The sequence below is a fragment of the Stegostoma tigrinum genome, chromosome 7, assembly GCF_030684315.1.
Source record: "Stegostoma tigrinum isolate sSteTig4 chromosome 7, sSteTig4.hap1, whole genome shotgun sequence".
In the NCBI taxonomy this organism is placed as follows: domain Eukaryota; kingdom Metazoa; phylum Chordata; class Chondrichthyes; order Orectolobiformes; family Stegostomatidae; genus Stegostoma; species Stegostoma tigrinum.
The window spans coordinates 86,690,370-86,712,625 of record NC_081360.1 but is presented as its reverse complement, the minus strand read 5'-3'; the positions used below and the strand labels follow the sequence as shown (position 1 = coordinate 86,712,625).

Sequence of the window (22,256 nt, the reverse complement as noted above, 5' to 3'; positions counted from 1 at the left end):
CACTACTTTCTAACTTTTGTGTACAACATTACTTCGCACTTCAGTATTGTTAGATCATTTTCATGACAATGTGCAACTTTCCCTTCCTTGGAGAATAGTCAAATGAAGCTTAAGTTTCATAGTTTTATATTTACTGCAGGCAACCTTTCACCAATGTGAATAAACTCAACTTCCAAGAAGCTCACTCAACCACTGCAATTAGCAATTTTCATGCTTAATCTTGTTGTTATTGAAATCTAAGTAATTTTACCCATTCTTTGGAAATTCTTTCTATAATTTCACAACTAATAGTTAAAACATTTCAAGAAGAACCCTGCTCTAATTTGAGCAAGAGACTTCCTTTTACATCTTGACGTAAGGCTTTCTGAATTTGAAATATTTTACCACGCATATTTAAAAAAGTAAAATGTCAGATGCATAAAACATTAAGTCTGAATTATTAATGAAACTTGGTATGCACGGTATTACAATCTGCTTCAGACAGAGATTTGAACCATATTATCCATCGACTTTAAAGGCTATACCAAATTTGAACAATCATGTCCAACTTGAGCCAGGGAAAATTAGTACCATTTAATATCCAAAGTACGAGAGATCTGATTACATGAGGTAAGCAATATCTGCTCATTTTCAGGAAACTCACCTCCTTTTCAATCACTTCAGCACAAAAATTCTGTTTTGATATCACCCACAGTGCTCTTGTACACGTGTTCTTATCAGCTGATTTGATTGCAATATCACAGAGAGTCACAATCAATTGCTTGGCTTCATATTCTGCAAGTAAAACAAAGACATTATTGACTATATGGGAGGTCAACTCTAAAAGCTAATGACACGATATGTGGATATGTAATGGTAAAATTCCCACAAGCCAGGGAATGGAGTACCTCAAAACAGGTTTTAAATAAGAGCAGTTAAGCATCTTGTCATCATTTGCAGTATCTTTACCACAGTGAAACACTAGAAAATTAGGTATGATTAAAAGATGACCAACAACTAGTCTAAATAGATTTTTAAAAGGATTTTTCAGGTAAACAGGCAGAGGAAGAGGAAAGCAGAGTATTCCAGAGTTTGAGACCTAGCCAACTGATGGCACAGCCAATGGTGGAGCAATTTAAATTGGGAATTTATGAGGCCAAACTTAGAACAGCACAGGTATCACAGAGGGTTGAGAGGTTGGAGATTAGAGAGCTAGGGAGGAGTGTGAAAATAAGGACAAGAATTTCAAAAATCAAGACACTGTTGACGAGAAAGCAATATAGATCAGCAAGCAGAGTTGTGGTACTAAGGAACTAGCACAGTATCAGAGGATAGAATGTGGGAGATAAGACAGAAGTGTGTGGGAATAGTCAACGCAAGATAACGAAGGGATAACTCAAAGTTGTGACAAGATAAGTGGAGTTATGAGCAAAATTGGGCAAAGTTATGAAAGTAGAAACAAGCAATCATCTTGAAGACTGGATGAATTTGGAACCTCATCTTCAGCGTGAAATGTAACAAAAGGGTTACAGACAGGCTGGTATTTACGAAACAGGGTTTGGAGAAACATCAAAATACTGTATTATAATAGAAAACTACATATTATTACACATTGGAAAGATTACGTTGAAGCGAATCTCTCTTATCCAGTATAGGCTGTCAAATGAGCAATCTGATATTTTAGCAACACTACAGGAGTCAAGAGATGGCTAGAAGATAGAACTGGGAAGTAGTGTGAGAAAATTAATGATGTTGTTTTGAATAATGTTGCTCAGGCATGTAGAATAAAATGTGGGCGGGGTCCAGGGATTAATCTCTGGAGGCACACCAAAGGTAATGGTGTGTGAGCATGAAGTGAAGCCATCGCAGGAGATGTACTTGTCTAAATGATCAGAGCCAGAGGGAAACCAACTCAACAATAAACAGACTGTAATGCAGGGTGAACCTGTCACTGCTGCAGACAATTCAGTAAGAATGAGAAAGAAAAGGTGGCCTTTTTCAGTCATCTATGATGTCATTTGTGACTTTGATAAGATTTCTTCTGGCTCTGTAGGAGTAGAAGAAACCTGACTGGAAGGATTTAAACATGGAATAGCAGGAAAGATGAGCATCAAAATGGCAGGTCACTGCTAGGGTAAATAGACAAGATCTTTTTCCCAGGGTGGGGAGTCCAAAAACTAGAAGGTAAAGGTTTAAAAAGTGAGGGGGGAAAGATTTAAAGGGACTTCTCGGGAAACTTTTTCACGCAGACAGTGGTGCACATAAGGAATGAGTTGCCAAGGAAGTGGTGGAGGTTGGTACAATTACAACATTTAAAAGGCATCTGAACGAGTATATGAATAGATAGGGTTTAGAGGGATATGGACTAAATGCAGGCAAAAGGGACAAGATTTATTTAAGATATCTGTTTGACATTGACGAGTTGGACCGAAGAGTTTGCTTCCATGTTGTACATCTTCATGACTATGACTTTGTGTAAAGGAAAGTTGGAGTTTACCTCCGTCTTGCAAATTACTGTTCAAAAGTTCTTTGTATGAAAGAAAATGAGATGTAATGACAGCATATTTAAAGAAAAGGGACAATAAATCAAGAGAACAAACAACTATTGGCTAACATGGGACCAGAAGAAAAAATGGAATGGTCAGATACTCAGATATGCATATAGAAATGTGGGAACAAAAGAATGATTTGTGGACCATGAGAGTAGAGAAGTAGGAAGAGAGACTGGATAGAAACTAGAGAAAGTGTGTGTTAAGATCTAGGCTAACAGAACTATTAGAGAATATTTGGCTAGCTTGTTCCATGGAAGCAAACAACATGACAAAGTCAGTTTATCAGATGGTTTAGTTATCTGTACTATTAAAGTGAGAATTGCTGATTAACAAAAGACAAGTCGAAGATTTTTGTCTTACACTTACTAGGGCAAATTTACAAGGAAAACCAATATTTACACTTCTGGAAAGATGAATGATCAATCGTTGGGAAATGGATTCTGCTTGGTACAGGCATTATCATGGAGAATGCACCAGTAATGATGATATATAATAAACAAGCCTGGTAGTTGAAATGTTAAACAAGCAAGCTGACTCCAACTGATCAACGTATTGCCCTAAGGAACACATCAGAGGTCTACAGGGTGAAGGCAGAAGAATTGCGTTGGGCAACCCATCAGCTATGATCCAATATCAGAGCTGACTCAATAGGTTAAAGGGCCTAATTCTGCCTTATATCTTACATTCTTATGGGATTACTGTCATGAACTTTGAATTGCTGTCACCCATTTTCAGAGTTGAAACAAATGCAGTGCATACATGTGTTTGTCCTGTCTGTAAAGAACAGGGCCTTGTGAACTAATAGATAGTTTCCAGTGCACACAGGACACCACACTGCAAGCTCAACTGATTCACTGATTGGAACCCACATCTAAATGAGAGAAATTGCTGTTAATTTTGCAAGTATGGGCTGACTGTACCTTGTTTGTTGCGAACAACCGAAGGGATATGCTGTTTGATTCCTAAAGACTGGTGGATTGTACGGCCTACATATATCTGGTATCACATCAGCACTGAAATTCGTATACTGTGACAGTAATGCGCGACAGGCATAATACTTTTTAGTCTAGTGGCTGCATGCTACTGATGGTGAAAGCCACATGTGTTGCTACTGCAAAGGAGTGGTATCAGATAGCTAGTTTCCTCTGTTGCTCAAACTTTTGCAATATCTTGCTCTTCATCTTAGTTAGGCTGGGTAGACTTAGACTTTCAAAGCACAGAATGACTGCCTTCGAATTGTTCATGGATATGGATGTAGCTAGTAGGAACTAAAATTGTTAATTAATAGGGATTAACATTTGGCCTCTTGAACCTACTCAGTTATTAAATAAGAGCATGGCAGATAGGTCTGCATTTTGAATTTAACTTTGATATCCATCCCCGATAATCTTTGGTTCCCTTACATAACAAAAATCCATCTCTGCCCCAAGAATATTTATTGAACTGGTTTCTCTCATCTTCTGAGGCAGACATCCAAAACTGCACAACATGCAAAGGAAAGTAAAAAAACAAAATCACACTTTTGTCCCCTTCATTTTAAAACTAACCCAAGTTCTGGCCTGACCTACAAGTGGAAACATCACTTCCACATCCACGTTTTAAAGGCCATTCAGCATGTTGCTTATTTCAAATCTTGTGTATAAGTGGAAATTAATCTAGTTTTTTTACAGCTTATCCTAATAAGACTCATGCCTTTGCATTACCTCCAATTTATTCACAGCATTCCTTCAAAAAGGAAACAAAGACCATATATTTTAACACATGCTTTCACCAACAGCAATCTTACTTTTGTTTCAATTCCACTCATAATAAAGGACAGCATCCCATTAGGCTTTTTGATTATATGGAACTGTATAACTAACTCGTTGTGAATCATGTACTCGAGCACCTTGGAATCCTGCAGTAGTCTTCATTTCAACCACTACTTGACTTCTCAATTCTTCTTCCTAAAGTGAGCCACTTCACATTTTGCCACATACTTCCCACTGACATTTTTTTGACACTTGCTCAATATACCTACATGTAGCCACAAACTCCTTATGTCCTTTTCACGACATACTTCCCAGCAGAATCTGGAAATGTAGTTACAACACCTTCATTCCCTTCATCTAAATCATCATGTTAATTGTAAAAAGTTGACACCCAGCACAGACGCTTAAATTTTTCTTGTCTCTCTGAACACAGGATTAGAGTCTGGGAATTGGGGGATTAAAAATGCAACACTGTTGATAAAGAAAGGGCCAAAGGATGAATCAGGAAACCACAGACCTGCCAGCTTGACATCAAATGAGAAAACTGGTGGAGGCCATAACACAGGATAAGGTTTATGAGATACTGAGACAAAACTACGTTCATACTAGACAGTCAACATGGCTTTGTCAAAATCAGGTCACTGCTCACAAATCTGAATGAGTTCTTTCACAAGATGACACAGGCTGTGGCTATTTCATATTTGATCTCTCAGAAAGCTTTTGATACAATAGATCATGGCAGGGCAGTTAAACAAATTAGATATGTTTGTGATTGATGTTGCCTAGGCAACATGGATTAGAAGTTGGCTAAAAGGTAGGAAACAGTGAATAGGTATAAACGTGCATTTCTCAAATTGGAAATGAGATGAAATCGGTCTTGCGATCTTGTTTTTTCTGATTAATATAAAATGACTCAGATGAGTGTTGAGGGCAAAATCTCTACAGGTGCAGATGATACTAAGCCAGGAAGAGTACTGATCGTGAAGATGGCACTGAGCAACTTCAGAGGGACAACAACAAACTGCACGAATGGGCAGATAAATTTCAAGGCAAAGAAATGTGAGGCAATGCATTTTGGTAATGCATTGGAGAAAATACATGTTCAATGGTACAACTTTGAGGGGAGTACAAGAGCAGAGGGTCCTGAGGGTTCACATGCATTATTCTCTGAAGATGGCTGGGCAAGTTGAAACAGTTAAGACGGCTTGTAGGATATCTGAGTTTTAAAAATAGAGGCACAGAGTATAAAAGCAAGAAAGCAATGCTACACCTCTAAAATCAGTGGTCAGACCATATTTGGCGTAATGTGTTCAGTTCCGGGCACCTTATTTAAATAAGACATTACTGCTCTCTCTTGGGGGCTAAGGAGATTTATTAGAATGATACCAGGATTTTAGATACAAGGAAAGATTTTAAAAATGGGCTTATTCTCATTGCAGCAGAGAAGATTAAGAGCTGGTCTTATTGAGGTGTTCAAAATTATGAACAATTTTGACAGAACAGGAATGCCCTGTTTCCACTAGTTGGTATGTCAGTAACTGGGGGATCACAATTTCAAGATTGTCAGCAACAGAATTAGGAATGAGATGAGGAGAAACGTCTTTACTCAATTGTTAAGATTTGGAACGTACTACTCTGGGAGAGTGTTGGAGGCAAATTCCATAGGAGGTTTCAAAGGAGCCTGGATATATACTTGAAGGTGATGAATTTAGAGGGCTGCGCAGAGATAGGGCTGAAAAATGGGCTTAGCTGGGTAGCTCTTTCAGGAGACGGTACAGATACCGTGGGTTGAATGACTTCCTTCTGTACAGTAAAATTGTATGATCCTAGTTATGCATACTAGTTTTATGCCAGCCAATTAATCAATGTTACCCTCCACGCCACAAGCTTTTATTTTGTTCAATAAAATCTGATGTAGCACTTTACTGAACGCATTTTGAAAGTCCATGTATTGCACGTTTATGGTTCCCCATTATATACATATACTTGCAACTCCTTCAAGAGAGCACACATGACCTGATCAAGATATTTATTATCCTACATGATGACTTTCACGTCCCCATTCCAGCAATAAGCATGCACAATAAACAAATGGTAGGGGACCTCTTTACAAGGCTGTGAGAACGGAGTCAAAAGGAGTCCCAAAGTGTATGCTGACCACTGAAACCAGGCACAATATGAAAGAACTCCTAGCTGATTCCTCAATGTGCCAATTAAAAAAGCTTGTTTGACTGAATTGGAGCACAGCTTAGAGCCCATCAAGACATGTAAGGAAACTCTTGACTATAATTCTAATCCACAATAAATGTATCTATACATAACAGATACGAAAGGAATAGAACGTTCAGCATAATTCCACCAAGGACATTTCTCATGTGATGTTTGCAAGAGTAGGGCTTAATGGGGACCATACAGCAGCTCCAGCTATACAGCTCCTGACCAACTCGTCCATGACGACTAGATATCCTAAACAGTTCTAGGCCCATTTGTCAGCTGTTGGCCCAAATCCCTCTAAAAACTCTTCCTATTCATACACCCATCCAGATGCCTGTTTCATAGAATCCCTACAGTGTGGAACTGGCCCTTCAGCCCAACAAGTCCACACCTGCCCTCAGAGCATCCCTCATAACCGACACATCCCTGAACACCACAAGCAATTTAGCACAGCCAATTCACCTAACTTGCACATCTTTGGGCTCTGGAAGGAAACCAGAACACCCGGAGGAAACCCAAACAGACATGGGGAGAATGTGTAAACTCCACACAAACAGCTGCCAGTGGGTGGAATTGAACCTCGGTCCCTTGTGCTGTGAGGCAGCAGTGCTAACCACTAAGCCACCGTGCCGCAACTGCGCCAACCTCCAGCACATCCTCTGGCAACTCATTCCATACATGCACCACACTCTGCATGAAAAAGTTGTCCCTTATGTCCCTTTTAAATCTTTTCCCCTCTCACCTTAAACTTATGTACTTTAGTTTTGGACTACCCTACCCTGGAGAAAACACCTTGGCTATACACCCTATCCATGCCCCTCACAAATCTCTTTCTCGATAAGGTCACCGCTTGATGTTCTACGCTCCAGTCCATTCAGCCTCTCCCCATAGCTCAACCCTGGCAACATGCATGTAGATCTTTTCTGAATCCTCTCAAGTTTCACAACGTCTTTCCTATAGTATGGAGACAAGAATTGAATGCGATACCCCAAAAGCAGCCTAACCAATGTCCTGTACAGCCACAACATGGCCTCCCAACTCCTGTACTCAATGCACTTACCAATAAAGCCCAGCATGCCAAACACCTTCAATATTTTGTCCACCTGCAACTTCACTTTCAAGGAACCATGAACCTGCACTCCAAGATCTAGGCAAATGGTATCATTAAAACCGAACTCAAATGCCAGGAGTTTGAGTTCATAAGTTCAACGAATATTGAGTCAGACAATGATGGTGAGTCTAGAGTGCTATGATATAATGCTACAATGTAGTGTATAGGGCTTCCTTGAGTGGCACATTGACGAATGAGCCAGCAATGTCAAATGAGTACAGGGCGAGTGATATGCAAAGGTGATCACAAACATGAAGAAATCCTTTGCCACTGCAAGCCAAAAACTTGCTTAAAATTGGTAGTAGTAATTCACCGAACCATTTGGCAAGTTCATATTGTGCAGAACTGGTCACAGATTACACAGTGTGAAAAGAAACAGGATTCTTGTGTAGTCTGTGGAGGTTAGTTGACTTGCCGAGCTGGTTTGTCGTTCCGTAGACATTTCGTTCTTGTGCTTGGTAGTTACCAAGCACGGTAACGAAATGTCTGCAGAACAACAAACCAGCTCAGCAAGCCAACCAGCATCAACACCCACACCGAGCTACAGATCCACTCCAAAATCTTGTGTAGTCTGTCCAAGAAACACATGTGCAAATGCAGCGAGCCACAAGGGCAAATTCTATCATATACATCAGTGGGCAACTCGTTACTCTCAAGTTCAGTAAATGTCTTCTTTTTTGGGTGAATATTCCATGGCAATGCCTCTAACAATCAGAGCTTAAATGCCAACCATTCAGCACTCTCTTACCACATACAGCAAATGTTGATTTCCCCCTTGAACTGGTGTTTTTGCAAATTGCCTTAGAGTTCAAAACAAAAAGTTTGGAATGTAAAACTGTATCTTTTTACAGCAATACTCAAGTATTGTACTGTTCAATGACTAAGATTAATATATTACTTTCACATGCTTAGAACATAAAGATACATAGTTAAAATTTTACACTGACTTAAATAAGTGCATGAAGACAATTTCTATTAGCTGTACCTGACAATCCAGCACTAATATTACTGTGAAAAACACAGAATCCCAAGGCCTGTAACGCTGCATTACACAGTTCTGAATCCGAACTTGAAACATGAGTCTTGATGGGAAAAAAAAGAGACATGAAATGGGATAACAACCCAGCAAGTTTTTAATTACTAACTATACATAATTGATAAAAAGGATAAAAAAACATTTATACACAGAACAATATTATCAGCACTAAATAAAGTGAAAGAACTGTGGATGCTGTAAATTAGGAATAAAAGAAATTGCTGGAAACGCTCAGCAGGTCTGGCAGCATCTGGAGGAAAAAAAAAATCAGAGTTAACAGTTTGGGTCCAGTGACCCTTCCTCAGGGGTCACCAGATCCACAACGTTAACTCTGATTTTTTCCTTCACAGATGCTGCCAGACCTGCTGAGCTTTTTCAGCAAGTATCATCAATAAAGGTTTCTTGTCAAGTTAAAAGGATAGAAGGAGACAGAATAGGTGGCGCTCTCTATTCAGAGTTACAGAATTTGATGATAAAATGCTAGTTAGATTCAGAAAATTGAGATAAGCACATAAAACTTCGCTTTTCAAAATTCTTCCATTTCATTTTTGAATAAATGAGCACTAACTCTCACATTTTAACTTTACAGTTGATGCTGAATTACAAATTAATCAAAAGAAAATAAAGCCAATTGGTAGAACAAAAAAATGCTGGTGTGACAAGGGAAGAGGCGGACTATGTTATGAAGCCAATTCAAAAGACAATTTTGTAAAAACATAGAAGAGTACAGCAAAGGAACAGGGCCTTTGGCCACCATGTTTGTGCCAGCCACAATGCCATTCTAAACTGACCCTACCTGCCTGGACATGGCCTGTATCCTCTGTCCCTTGCCTGTTCATGTGTCTACTTAAATGCCTCTTAAACAGTGCTATCATACCAGCTTCTGTCACCTCCATTGGCAGCAGATTCCAGGCACCCACTACTATCTGCACAAAAACCTTGCCTGCACATAACCTCTAAACTTTCCTCATCTCACCTTAAACTGTGTCCCTAGTATTTAACATTTCCACTGGGAAGAAGGCTCCATTATCCATACCTCTCAGAATTCTATCTTTCTATCTATCTACTTTTATTAGGTATCCTCTCATCTTCCGATGTTTAGTGAAAACAACCTAAGTTTGTCCCCACCCCTGTCTGCTTTCCGGAGAGACCACTCTCTCCATGACTCCCTTGTTCGCTCCACACTGCCCTCCAACCCCACCACACCCGGCACCTTCCCCTGCAACCGCAGGAAATGCTACACTTGTCCCCACACCTCCTCCCTCACCCCCATCCCAGGCCCCAAGATGACATTCCACATTAAGCAGAGGTTCACCTGCACATCTGCCAATGTGGTATACTGCATCCACTGTACCCGGTGCGGCTTTCTCTACATTGGGGAAACCAAGCGGAGGCTTGGGGACCGCTTTGCAGAACACCTCCGCTCAGTTCGCAACAAACAACTGCACCTCCCAGTCGCAAACCATTTCCACTCCCCCTCCCATTCTCTTGATGACATGTCCATCATGGGCCTCCTGCACTGCCACAATGATGCCACCCGAAGGTTGCAGGAACAGCAACTCATATTCCGCCTGGGAACCCTGCAGCCATATGGTATCAATGTGGACTTCACCAGTTTCAAAATCTCCCCTTCCCCTACTGCATCCCTAAACCAGCCCAGTTCATCCCCTCCCCCCACTGCACCACACAACCAGCCCAGCTCTTCCCCCCCACCCACTGCATCCCAAAACCAGTCCAACCTGTCTCTGCCTCCCTAACCGGTTCTTCCTCTCACCCATCCCTTCCTCCCACCCCAAGCCGCACCCCCAGCTACCTACTAACCTCATCCCACCTCCTTGACCTGTCCGTCTTCCCTGGACTGACCTATCCCCTCCCTACCTCCCCACCCACACCTTCTCCACCTATCTTCTTTACTCTCCATCTTCGGTCCGCCTCCCCCTCTCTCCCTATTTATTCCAGTTCCCTCCCCCCATCCCCCTCTCTGATGAAGGGTCTAGGCCCGAAACGTCAGCTTTTGTGCTCCTGAGATGCTGCTTGGCCTGCTGTGTTCATCCAGCCTCACATTTTATTATCTAAGTTTGTCCAACCTCTCTTTATTGCTAGTACACTCCAATCCAGGCAATGCCCCAGTAAACATCTTTTGCATCCTCTCCAAAACATCCACATCCTTCCTATAGTGTGGCAACCAGACAGCACACAATACTTCAAACAAGACCTATCTAAAGTTTTGTACAACAGCAACATGACTTGCCGATTTCTTTTTATATATGCAATGCTCCAACCAATGAAAGCAAGCATGCCGTATGCCTTATTAATTTGTGTTGCCCCTTCCAGTGAGCTATGAACTAGTGTGTACCCCACCCCCACTTCCAAGATTGCTCTGCATATCAATGCTCCGAAGGGTCCTGCTATTTCTCTCTTGCATTTGACTTCCCAAATTGCATTACCTCACTCTTCTCTGGATTAAACTCCATCCGTCATTCTCCACCCATCTTTCTTGCTGTATCCTTTGACAATTTTCCTCACTATCCACAACTCTGCCAATTTTCAGTTTGTATCGAAACTTACTAATCAGCTAACCTACATTCTCCGGAAGGGTCTAGACCCTGAACGCTAGCTTTCCTTCTCCTCTGATGCTGCTTGGCCTGCTGTGTCCCTGCTCTATACCTTATTATCTCTACATTCTCATCCAACTCTTTTTACACATATAACAAACAGAGGCCCTAGCACTGATCCTCGTGGAATATCACCAATCACAGAACTTCAGTCAGAACACCACCACTCCCTGTCCTCTCCGACCAAGCCAAATTTTGTATCCATTCATTTTCAAATGCAAGTAAATCCTGCCTGAAAAACTGCTCCAATAATTTCTCTAATACTGATGTAAGGTTCAACCGATATAATAATAATCCAAGGTCATCCCCACTGTCCTTTTAAAGCAAACATTACTGGAATTTCTCCAGTCTTCTAGAACCTCGCCTATGGCTAAAGATACAAAAATCTCTGATAAGGGACCAGCAATCTCCTTCCTCGCCTCCCTCAGTATCCTGGCATGGATCCCATCGGGTCCTGATGACAATTTACCTTAACGTTTTTCGAGACACCTAACAACTCCTCCTCCTTAATAATGACAAGGCCTAGAATATCAAGATACCTTTCCCTAATCGTACTTTCCTCCATGCCCTTCTCCTCGGCAAATACCTATGGAAAGAACTCAAGGGCCTCAACCCCTTACATCTTTCCTCTGGCTCCATGCCTAGATTCCACTCAAGGACAAAGGAGGGACCGACTCTTTCCCTAGCTAGGTGCTTGCTCCGAACACAAATATAAAATGTCTTGGGAATCACCATAATTCTACCTGCCAAGGACATTTTAAATTCCTTGCTTAAGAGCCTTCCTGATTTCAGTTTCCCAAACCTTACATATGCTTCATTTTCCTTTTCAACTAAACTTTCAATCTCTCTCACAGGGTTCCCAAATCTTGTCATCCTTATCTTTCACCTGCATGCAGAACATGTAAAATGACCAACTGACCTTTAAAAGACTCCCACATCAAATTTAGGTTTACCTTCAAACAGCTGTCCCCAGATTAATTTCTCCAGTTCCTGCCGCAATGTTGAAAACAGCCCTCCCTCAATTTAGCATAACCACTCAAGGACCAGTTCTATCCATCTCCATACAAATCTTAAAGCTCACGGAATTCGGATCACCGTTTCTAAAAAATGCTTACCCACCAAACTTTAAATGACTGGCCAGACTCATTCCTAACACAAGGTTGGTATGGCCCTATCCCCAAGTTGGGCTACTACATATTGTTTCAAGAAGCCCTCCTGGATACACCAAACAAATTCTGCCTCATCTAAGTCCTTAGCACTAAGGGAGCCTCAGTCAGTATTGGGCAAGTTTAAAAAAACCCACCCGCTACAACAACCCTGCTACTGTTACATCTTTTCATGCTCTGCTTACATATCTATTCCTCTTTCTCCTGTTGGCTATTGGAAGACCTACAGTATAATCTCAAATTGGCTGCACCTTTCTCATTCCTGAGTCCTACCCATACGGCCTCGCTGGATGAGTCTTCCAACATGTCGTCTCTTAATGCAGCTGTGACATTCTCCTTAAAGCAGTATTGCCGCTTCCCCACCAGTTTTAACATTCCTCTATCACACTTGAAACATCTAAACTCGAATGTTGAGCTGCTAGTCCTGCCCTTCTCGCAATCAGGTTTCTGCAATGGCTACACTGTCATTGTTCCATGCATTAGGCCATGCTCTAACTTCATCTGCCTTACCTTTTTATATGCGCTGCGATGAAATAAGTACACTTCAGACCGCCAGTCCTGTTGTGGTCATTAACCCAGTCCTGTATCTTTTTCCACTTAGACTTACTTAACATCCGCATTCTCCTCAATCCTTCCAAACATTGACCTACTGCTCTGGTTTCGACTTATACCACTGCTTCAAGAACAGCTCAAAGAAAACCTCCCTCACAGGGTTTAAAATTTTTGTGTATTGTATATCATAGATTTATAATGAATTTACGAAAAACTTATTAAGCTGACCTGAGAGAACTGTAATACATAAATACTGAACAGACTAGACATTCCAGCTACAAAAACAAAACATTCCATCACATGCAATTTAAACATGTGATGTCCTGTTAACAACTGACCATAGGATCTCAATGTGAAAATAAAATAAAATTTTAAAATATGCCACCCTGAACTAGATTTTATAATATATACTGACTCTCAAACGAAATATTCCCATTCATCAATACACAAAAGATAACATGTATCTCAGCTGTCAAATAGTTATTGTTATACACACTCTTCAAACTATTTAGGATCCATTCAAAATTGTAATATGGAGTGACATGTCAGAGAAAAAAAAGCCACTGCGTATCAAAATAGTCTCAGACATAATATTCTACCCTTCAATTGGTTTCACTCCTAAATATTCACCCAGTTCCCTCCAGAACTTACTATTTGAAAAGGGCAATGTTCTTGTTTTATTTTTAAACATTTAGAAATGGTTACAACTTCATACAACTATCCAGTTCTGGTGACATACTCCACCAACTGTTGCAAGGCATCAACTTTTTATTTTTAAAAGACCTTGAAACACATGAATAAAGCAGTCAAAATCTCTGCGCATAAAGTTTTTGAAACACAACTTTAAAATTCTATGTCAGCAAGAAGAATATTAATTGTTCAGTTCTCCCCAGACTCTCAAAGGCGTTTTTTTTCCATTTAGTCACCAGAAAGCAATTAAATTTAGTCTTACGATTCTTCTCCCTACAAAGTTCCTTTCCACAAGGTACCTCCAGTCAGGATAGCATGACAAATCCAGAAATAAATGACTGACAGTGAGCGTCCTATAGTCATAATCTAAGACACAGAATGCAAATCAGGAGCTTGACAAGATAGCAAGACAGATAAAATAAAACATTGATACGTATTTGGCAGAATACAGCTTCAATAATTTCATCATGAACAAATAATGAGGAACTAAAATTGTTCTGACCATTTCGCCTCGATACATATCAACAAAAATAACTTACTTTGAACACTTCACAGAGGCGAGTAAACTGTTTGCCAACTGCAGTTGCAAATTCTTTCCCATCTTCTCCGCTCAGACGACTATAATACAGAATAGATACAACCAGTTAATTAACATGTACAGGCGTGGTTTAGATTTGGAAACAAATGTATTAAATATTCAACGTGAATCAGCAGCCGTGGGATACTCGCAAATCCAGCATCATTTTCGTAGATGAAGGGTGCCATGGGTCATCGGAAATCACTCCCATCCAGACTACATTACAAATACTCAACCACCAGTGTCCAAAGTCATTTGCTTTAGAGTTCCTGGACCCAAAGGGAAGAGGAGATTACTTCCAGCCAAAGTGAACTCTAAACCAAAAGTCAACGTGCTTCTCTTTCAAGCAAAAAGTTGCAATAAAATGCCTTTCTGCCTTGCATAAAATGTTCTGTGGTCTGGGTAAAACTTTACCTTAAAAACATTCATTTTGATGTTGGTTTCTTGTCACGTGGTATCAATTCTGCAACCTTTGTCACCCAAAAGGCCAAAGATAGTAGATCGATGGAATCATCTCCAACTGCAAGTTTTCCTCCAAGCCACAAACTATCCTAATTGGAACCATGTCACCATTCCTTCAGTGTCACTGGGTCAAAATCCTGGAACTTCCTTCTCAACAGTACTATTGGTGCACCAAGACATATGGACTGCAGTGATTCAAGAAGTGGTTTACTGCTACCTTCAAGTAACATTATGAATGAACAGTAAATACTGGCCTAGTCAGCAACATCCACTGAAAGAATAACATACTGTCCGACTTGATTGTTAACTGATTGTATCTTTATACACATTTTTTGAATTAAACAATTAATGCGATATTGTTAATGTTCTGTTGTATCATTAAATTCTCTCAATCTCAAAGAAATTGGTGAAAATACAGGAAACTATCTGCAGAAATTTTGTATATCATCTCTTCTGAACGTGCTGAGTAAGTCAGCAATGAGCCTATTACTTCATATTGCAGAAGTGTTTTATATACTGACCTGGCAATTGTAAGGTAAGCATCCACTTGCTCGGTGGATGAAACAGATATATCTTCCAAGGTTTCCAACAGCGGCAGTAAGCCAGAAACTACTGGATGAGCAGTAGCCGTCATTCTTGTACTTGCAATTCTGCCAGGTTAGAGGTTCGGAAAAAAAAAGGGCACTGGTTTAATTGATCTTCCTCTTTCAAGTTCATGTGAGACTTTTTGTTTTTACTTTGGTACTCCATATGTAGAATTTCAATGCCACTTTCCCATTACCCTTTTCTAAATTCAGCCCTAAAAAGAGAACAGATTTTAAGAAATCCAGCTAAATTTTACTCAAAAAATTTAAATTTACAAACTTTATATGCAATTAACTAGTCAGCCTACAGCTATGTAAAGCATGCTCAAAATTAAAACTTTCACTGGTCATTAATATAAACTTTAGCATAACAGGATTCTTGAGAGAGCACAACAAAATAGTCAAACAGGAAAACTGACTTGAATCTGAGGAAGTTGCACAGCTGGAAGTTACCTCAACAGCTATCACTTTTTAACTTTATCTACGGTTAACTATATAAGCTCAGAACCTATACATTAAAAATTCTCCAACATACTTGAAATAATGGGACAACATTTGCTCGATAAGTAGCATGAAAGATCAACATTTCAATTTTACATAGCATAAGGTCAAAGAAACTTGCAATAGATATACACCAAACAACAATTAAGCCACTGCTGAAGTACTGGTGCTGTAACTGTTTATTGTTGAAAGACCATGGAGTACTTTGCTTAGTTTCATGATGGTAAAATATAGTTGTTATGAGATACTCAGAACCATGAACTGTAACAGAGAAGGTTAAAAGAAGTTTCTTAGTTGCTTATAAGGTCACTAAGAGTTTAGTAAATAGAAAAAGAGAATTTCTTTCTGCTTAGGATTCAATGACAAGAGGTTATCAACCTAAGATGAAGACAGAGAGCAAGGATTAGTAATAGCATATTTCCAACGATTAGTTTACTTGAATAGTTGAGAAACAAACAATTTCACTTTTCAAAGGTAACACAATCTTCTGGGTAGAAAACAGACATTAAAAGTTGACAGAGCTAACACAGTAATGAGCTGGAGGAGCACAGCAGGCCAGGTAGCATCAGAGGAGCAGGAAAGTTGATGTTTAGGGCTGGGACCCTTCTTCAGAAATATAAAGAGCTAGGAAGATAAGGCAGAAGGATATAATGCTGGAAGGATGGTGCAAGAGGGAGTGTTTTACATTCCTGGTACACTAGAACTATTTTTGGAGAAGATGGCACCTATACAAGCTGGACAAATTGCATTTGAACAGAACTGGAACAGAGGTCCTTGCAGGTTGTTTAGCTCATGCCACTTCTGAAGAAGGATCCCAAGCCAAAACACAAACTTCCCTGCTCCTCTGATGCTGCCTGGCTTGCTGTGGTCCCCCAGCTCTGATTTCAGCTTCGGCAGTTACTATCTCTGAGATATTAAATGTTTACCATGCATTTCAAATGTCACTGGAAAAGATGATAATGGTTATTGCACAGAAAGAGGAATGACTTGACAGAAGAGCATGACAGACGACCTGGACTGCTCCACCACAGCCAGCACTGTTAGAAAGGAACAAATTGTTTCCTTACAGTGTGAATTCTCAGGTAATTTGAAGATTTGACTTTTCCCTTTCATAATGCTTCAAAATAACTACACATGGTTCATTCTGGTGGACTTTCACCTTAAACCTCTACAGTCTTTATGGCGTGTTTCCAGTGCTGCTAAGCAGGAAACTTGGTGACGTAGTGACAGTAGTATGACAACACATATCAATGTCCGGAGAAACTCAGCAGCTTGAACAGATCTGTGCAGATGAAAAGATTAAGCATCAAGTTCAATATGACTGTTATTCAGAACTGACTCCTCAGGGGAGTGCTGTGGGAGCCATGTTTGTAGCACTGCAGTTACTCAGCTATTTAGGAGGAGAGATAGAACAATGGAGGAGCAGTAATGATAGGGGAACAGACAAGCAGATGGTATGTTGCCGCCCTGGTGCCATGATCCAGCATGTCAGAATGGCTATACAACATTCTTCTGGGGGAAGGTGACTTAGGTAGGGAGGGAGATATAGTCCTACAATTAGATTAAAGGGGCTAGATAGCAAGTTACCAAGGCAGACCTCAAATATAGCAATATCTGGATTACTCCCAGTGCCAATGTAAAGAGCTTGGAAGATAAGGCAGATGGGTATATGACAGGAAGGATGGCGCAAGAGGGGGGCCGAATGGCCTGTTTTCATACTGCGGGGATTCTATGATTCACCGTGAATGGGATCCAACCTTGTGCCCCTCAGAACATGACTTCTGAAGAAGAGTCTCGTACAATTGAATTGGTTTTGGAGAAGATGGCAGCTTTACAAGCTGGACAGATTGCACCTGAACAGAACTGGAACAGAGGTCCCTGCAGGCTGTTTTGCTAGTGATAATGGGAAAGCTTTGAAAAAATGACAGGAGTGTGGGAACCAAGGGAGGGAAGATCAGCATTCACAAATCAGAGCTGCAACTGGTACTAGCATAAATGACAGCACATTAGTAGGTGAAGTCAAAGCAAGGATTAAAAATATTGAGTTGAAATCAGGGTTACCAAGCATGCATTTGAATGTAGAGTATAGTAAATACAAATGGGGAGTTACAGATACTGATCGTCAGTGGAACTTTAGTGCTGTGCCAATAAGAGATCTGGATCAAGGAAGGGCAAGATTAGATGCCAATGTTCCTAAGAACAAGGATATAGAAAACAGATGAGGTAGGAAAGGGGGAGCATTGGTAGAGGAGAGTATTGCAGAGCTGGAGAAAGAAGTAATCTCAGAGGGTCCAAGAGTTTGGCTAGAACTAAGGAACTAAAACACAAAAAAGTACACTGACATTGCTAAGTGTAGTCTACAAACCACCAACTAGTGACATGAACAGGAATTGCAAATTGCTGAGGTCCCCATACTGATCTATCTGGTACTTCAGTTAGAGTCATAGAGATGCAGAACACAGAAACAGACCCTTTCGTCCAACTATTCTATGCTGGCCAGATATCCTATATTAATCTAGTTCCCTTGCTGCAGCTTACCAAGTTGAAAATACTGTTTACCCAATTAATCGATCTGTCACCCATTCACTCCTTTATTATTCAAATAAAATTGCTAAATAAAAAAAGTTTATGCACCCATTACAGCAACTTTCGCGAACTGATTTACAGGTTCCTTACAATTCTGTCTAAAAAACAACTTCCATCACTGTTCCTCACCCCATCTATTCTTACTCTCAATCTCAATTTCTCCACTGTGTAAATACAGACAACTACTGCTGTCCGACATGTTCCCTGTCAGCCACACATGAATGTGAAGCTAATTCTATATTTCATACCAGAGTTCACTTAACTCTAAACAAACATATAGTATATGGGAACTCACTAAATACCATGAATTAAGAATTTATATTCTGGAGAACTGGTTTGTGGTATTTGATTCTGCCATGCTTTTGACGCTTTACATTTAGGACACGACACAATAAAAGCAAAGTTACAAGGTTGGGTAGTTGACAATTACAACAGTTGTTCCAATTTAAAAAGAATCTTAAATATTCCAGCAAGAAGGGAAATAATCTAAAGAAAAGTGCCTGTGTTCGTCAAGTCAGGCTTGGTCAACAATTATGCACACTGTGCATCAAATTCAGACAGAGTGGAAAGAAATGAAAGTTGCAAGCCACCAATGGAAAATGCAAGAAACACTGAGGAATTATTCTGAAGACAATTAATTTCGAATCAAAGCACGTTTCCAGAGATGGAGGTGAATGGGAGGGTGAGCTGATGACAGGTGCTAAGGAAGGAGGGTGGGAAAGCTAGTAAGGGGGAGTAGAGGTGGGAGAATTGACAGGAGACAGCTGAGGACAGGGGAAGGGGCAAAGGGCAAAGGTTGGGAGGAGGGAGGAAACCAATGTGAGATTGGTTAGCAGACGTTGGCAGGGGTGTGCATGGAAAAGAGGGGGTGCGCACGCATGCGCGGGGGGGCACCGAGAGAATGTTTGGAGGGGGAGGAGAACTGAGGAAATGGTGTGGGGGGGGGAGGAGAACAGAGAGAATGGGGGGGAACCGAGAGAATTGGGGGGGGGAAGGGAACCGAGTGAATATGAGGCCTAAGACATACGACCATAAAGACATAGGAGTGGAAGTAAGGCCATTCAGCTCGAGTCCACTCCACCATTTCAACTCCACTTCCCTGCACTCTTCCCGTAGCCCTTGATTCCTTGTGTGATCAAGAATTTATCGATCTCTGCCTTGAAGGCATCTAACATCCCGGACACTGCTACACTCCGTGGCAATGAATTCCACAAGCCCACCACTCTCTGGCTGAAGAAATGTCTCCTCATTTCCGCTTTAAATTTACCCCCTCTAATTCTAAGGCTGTGCCCATGAGTCCTAGACTCCCCACCTAACGGAAACAACATCCCAGCATCCACCCTTTCTAAGCCATACATTACCTTGTAAGGTTCTATTAGATCTCCCCTCAATCTTCTAAACTCTAACGAATACAATCCAAGGATCCTTAGCCGTTCATCGTATGTTAAACCTATCATTCCAGGGAGCATCCATGTGAATCTCCGCTGGACAAGTTCCAGGGCCAGTATGCCCTTCCTGAGGTGTGGGGCCCAAAATTGGACACAGTATTCTAAATGGGGCCTGACTAGAGCTTTATAAAGTCTCAGAAGCACATCACTGCTTTTACATTCCAACCCTCTCGAGATAAACGACAACATTACATTCGCTTTCTTAATCAGACTCTACCTGCAAGTTAACTTCTAGAGAATCCTGGACCAACACTCCCAGGTCCCTTTGTACTTCTGCTTTACGAATTTTCTCACCGTTTACAAAATAGTCCATGCCTGTATTCTTTTTTCCAAAGTGCAAAACCTCGCATATGCTCACATTGAAATTCATCAGCCATTTCCTGGACCACTCGCCTAAACTGTCTAAGTCTTTCTGCAGCGTCCCCACCTCCTCAGGACTACCAGCCTGTCCACTTATCTTCGTATCATCGGCAAACTTCGCCAGAATGCCACCAGTCCCTTCATCCAGATCATTTATACGAAAAGTGAACGGCTGCGACCCCAACACTGAACCCTGTGGGACACCACTCGTCACGGGTTGCCGTTCCGAAAAAGAGCCTTTTATCCTAACTCTCTGCCTTCTGTCAGACAGCCAATCCTCCATCCAAGCCAGTAGCTCACCTCGAAAACCATGGGCCCTTACCTTGCTCAGCAGCCTCCTGTGAGGCACTTTATCATAGGCCTTTTGGAAGTCTAGATGGATAACATCTACTGGGTTTCCCTGGTCTAACATATTTGTTACCTCTTCAAAGAATTCTAACAGGTTTGTCAGGCACGACCTCCCCTGAGTAAATCCATGCTGACTTGTTCTAATCTGACCCTGCACTTCCAGGAATTTAGAAATCTCATCCTTAACAATGGATTCTAGAATTTTACCAACAACCGAGGTTAGGCTAATCAGCCTGTAATTTTCCATCTTTTGCCTTGATCCTTTCTTAAGGAAGGGGGTTACAACTGCAATTTTCCAGTCATCTGGGACCATTCCAGACTCCAGTGGCTTTTGAAAGATCACAACCAAAGCCTCCGCTACTTCCTCAGCTACCTCCCTCAGAACTCTAGGATGTAGCCCATTGGGCCAGGAGATTTATCAATTTTTAGACCTTTTAGCTTTTCTGGCACTTTCTCTTTTGTAATGCCTACCATACTCAACTCTGCCCCGATTCTCCATGATTGTTGGCATACTACTCATGTCTTCCACTGTGAAGACTGATGCAAAATACTTATTACATTCTTCAGCTATTTCCTTAATTCCCATCACTAGCCTTGCAGTATTAATTTGGAACAGCCCAATGTCTACTTTTGCCACGTTTGTTTCTTATCTATTGAAAGAAACTTTTACTACCATTTCTAATGTTACAGCTAGCTTACTTCATATTTGATTCTCTCCTTCCTTATTTCTTTCTTTGTTATCCTCTGTTTTTGTAGTGTTCCCAATCTTATGGGGGGGGGCGAACGAGAGAATATGGGGGGGGCAAACGAGAGAATATGGGAGGGGGGGGCGAACGAGAGAATATGGGAGGGGGGGGCGAACGAGAGAATATGGGAGGGGGGGGGCGAACGAGAGAATATGGGAGGGGGGGGGCGAACGAGAGAATATGGGAGGGGGGGGGCGAACGAGAGAATATGGGAGGGGGGGGCGAACGAGAGAATATGGGAGGGGGGGGGCGAACGAGAGAATATGGGAGGGGGGGGCGAACGAGAGAATATGGGAGGGGGGGGCGAACGAGAGAATATGGGAGGGGGGGGGCGAACGAGAGAATATGGGAGGGGGGGGGCGAACGAGAGAATATGGGAGGGGGGGGCGAACGAGAGAATATGGGAGGGGGGGGCGAACGAGAGAATATGGGAGGGGGGGGCGGACGAGAGAATATGGGAGGGGGGGGCGGACGAGAGAATATGGGAGGGGGGGGCGGACGAGAGAATATGGGAGGGGGGGGCGGACGAGAGAATATGGGGGGCAGGAAATATCGGGCGGGGGCTGAGGACAGGGTGAGTACTGTAGGGGTGACAGCAGGGCCTGTGTCTCTCTGCCTATTTCACGCGCGCGCACACGCTCCCTCTCTCTTACCCGCCGGCCTGGTCTCCTCTACCCGCACATCGTCCGTCTCGCACACTCCGTACGGGCGATCCCTTGGCCGCTGAATCCGCCGTTTCCCTCCACCTCCCGCCAGCTGAAGGAATATTCGCGAAAACTCCGCACCGGCCGAGACAAGCCGCTCGCGCAAACCCGCGGGAAAGAAAAATACTCGCGCCAAAGAGAGCGAGCAGCCTGGGTAACGACCTTTCACCCCAGCAACCAGTCCCTCCTACCCACACTATTCCTTCCCATCCACCCACGCCACACCCCCCCCCCAAACAAAGGGTTCCATTTAAAATGAAGGAAGAAAAATATA

General features: G+C 41.8%; 1 protein-coding gene across 4 annotated transcripts in view; it reads right to left on the bottom strand.

Moving 5' to 3' along the window:
- The window catches only part of rif1 (replication timing regulatory factor 1), a 103,308-nt gene extending 81,167 nt beyond the window's left edge, over positions 1–22,141 (bottom strand). For all 4 annotated transcript variants that reach the window (XM_059647482.1, XM_059647484.1, XM_059647483.1 and 1 more), the window contains exons 1-5: positions 21,932–22,141; positions 15,227–15,355; positions 14,206–14,284; positions 8,593–8,689; positions 644–774 (exon numbers count right to left, since the gene is read on the bottom strand). In XM_059647482.1, coding sequence (XP_059503465.1) covers positions 644–774; positions 8,593–8,689; positions 14,206–14,284; positions 15,227–15,339 — 420 coding nt within the window. In that variant the 5' untranslated portion in view covers positions 15,340–15,355; positions 21,932–22,141. The remainder of the gene's footprint in view (positions 1–643; positions 775–8,592; positions 8,690–14,205; positions 14,285–15,226; positions 15,356–21,931) is intronic.
- Between the last annotated feature and the right edge of the window lie 115 nt (positions 22,142–22,256).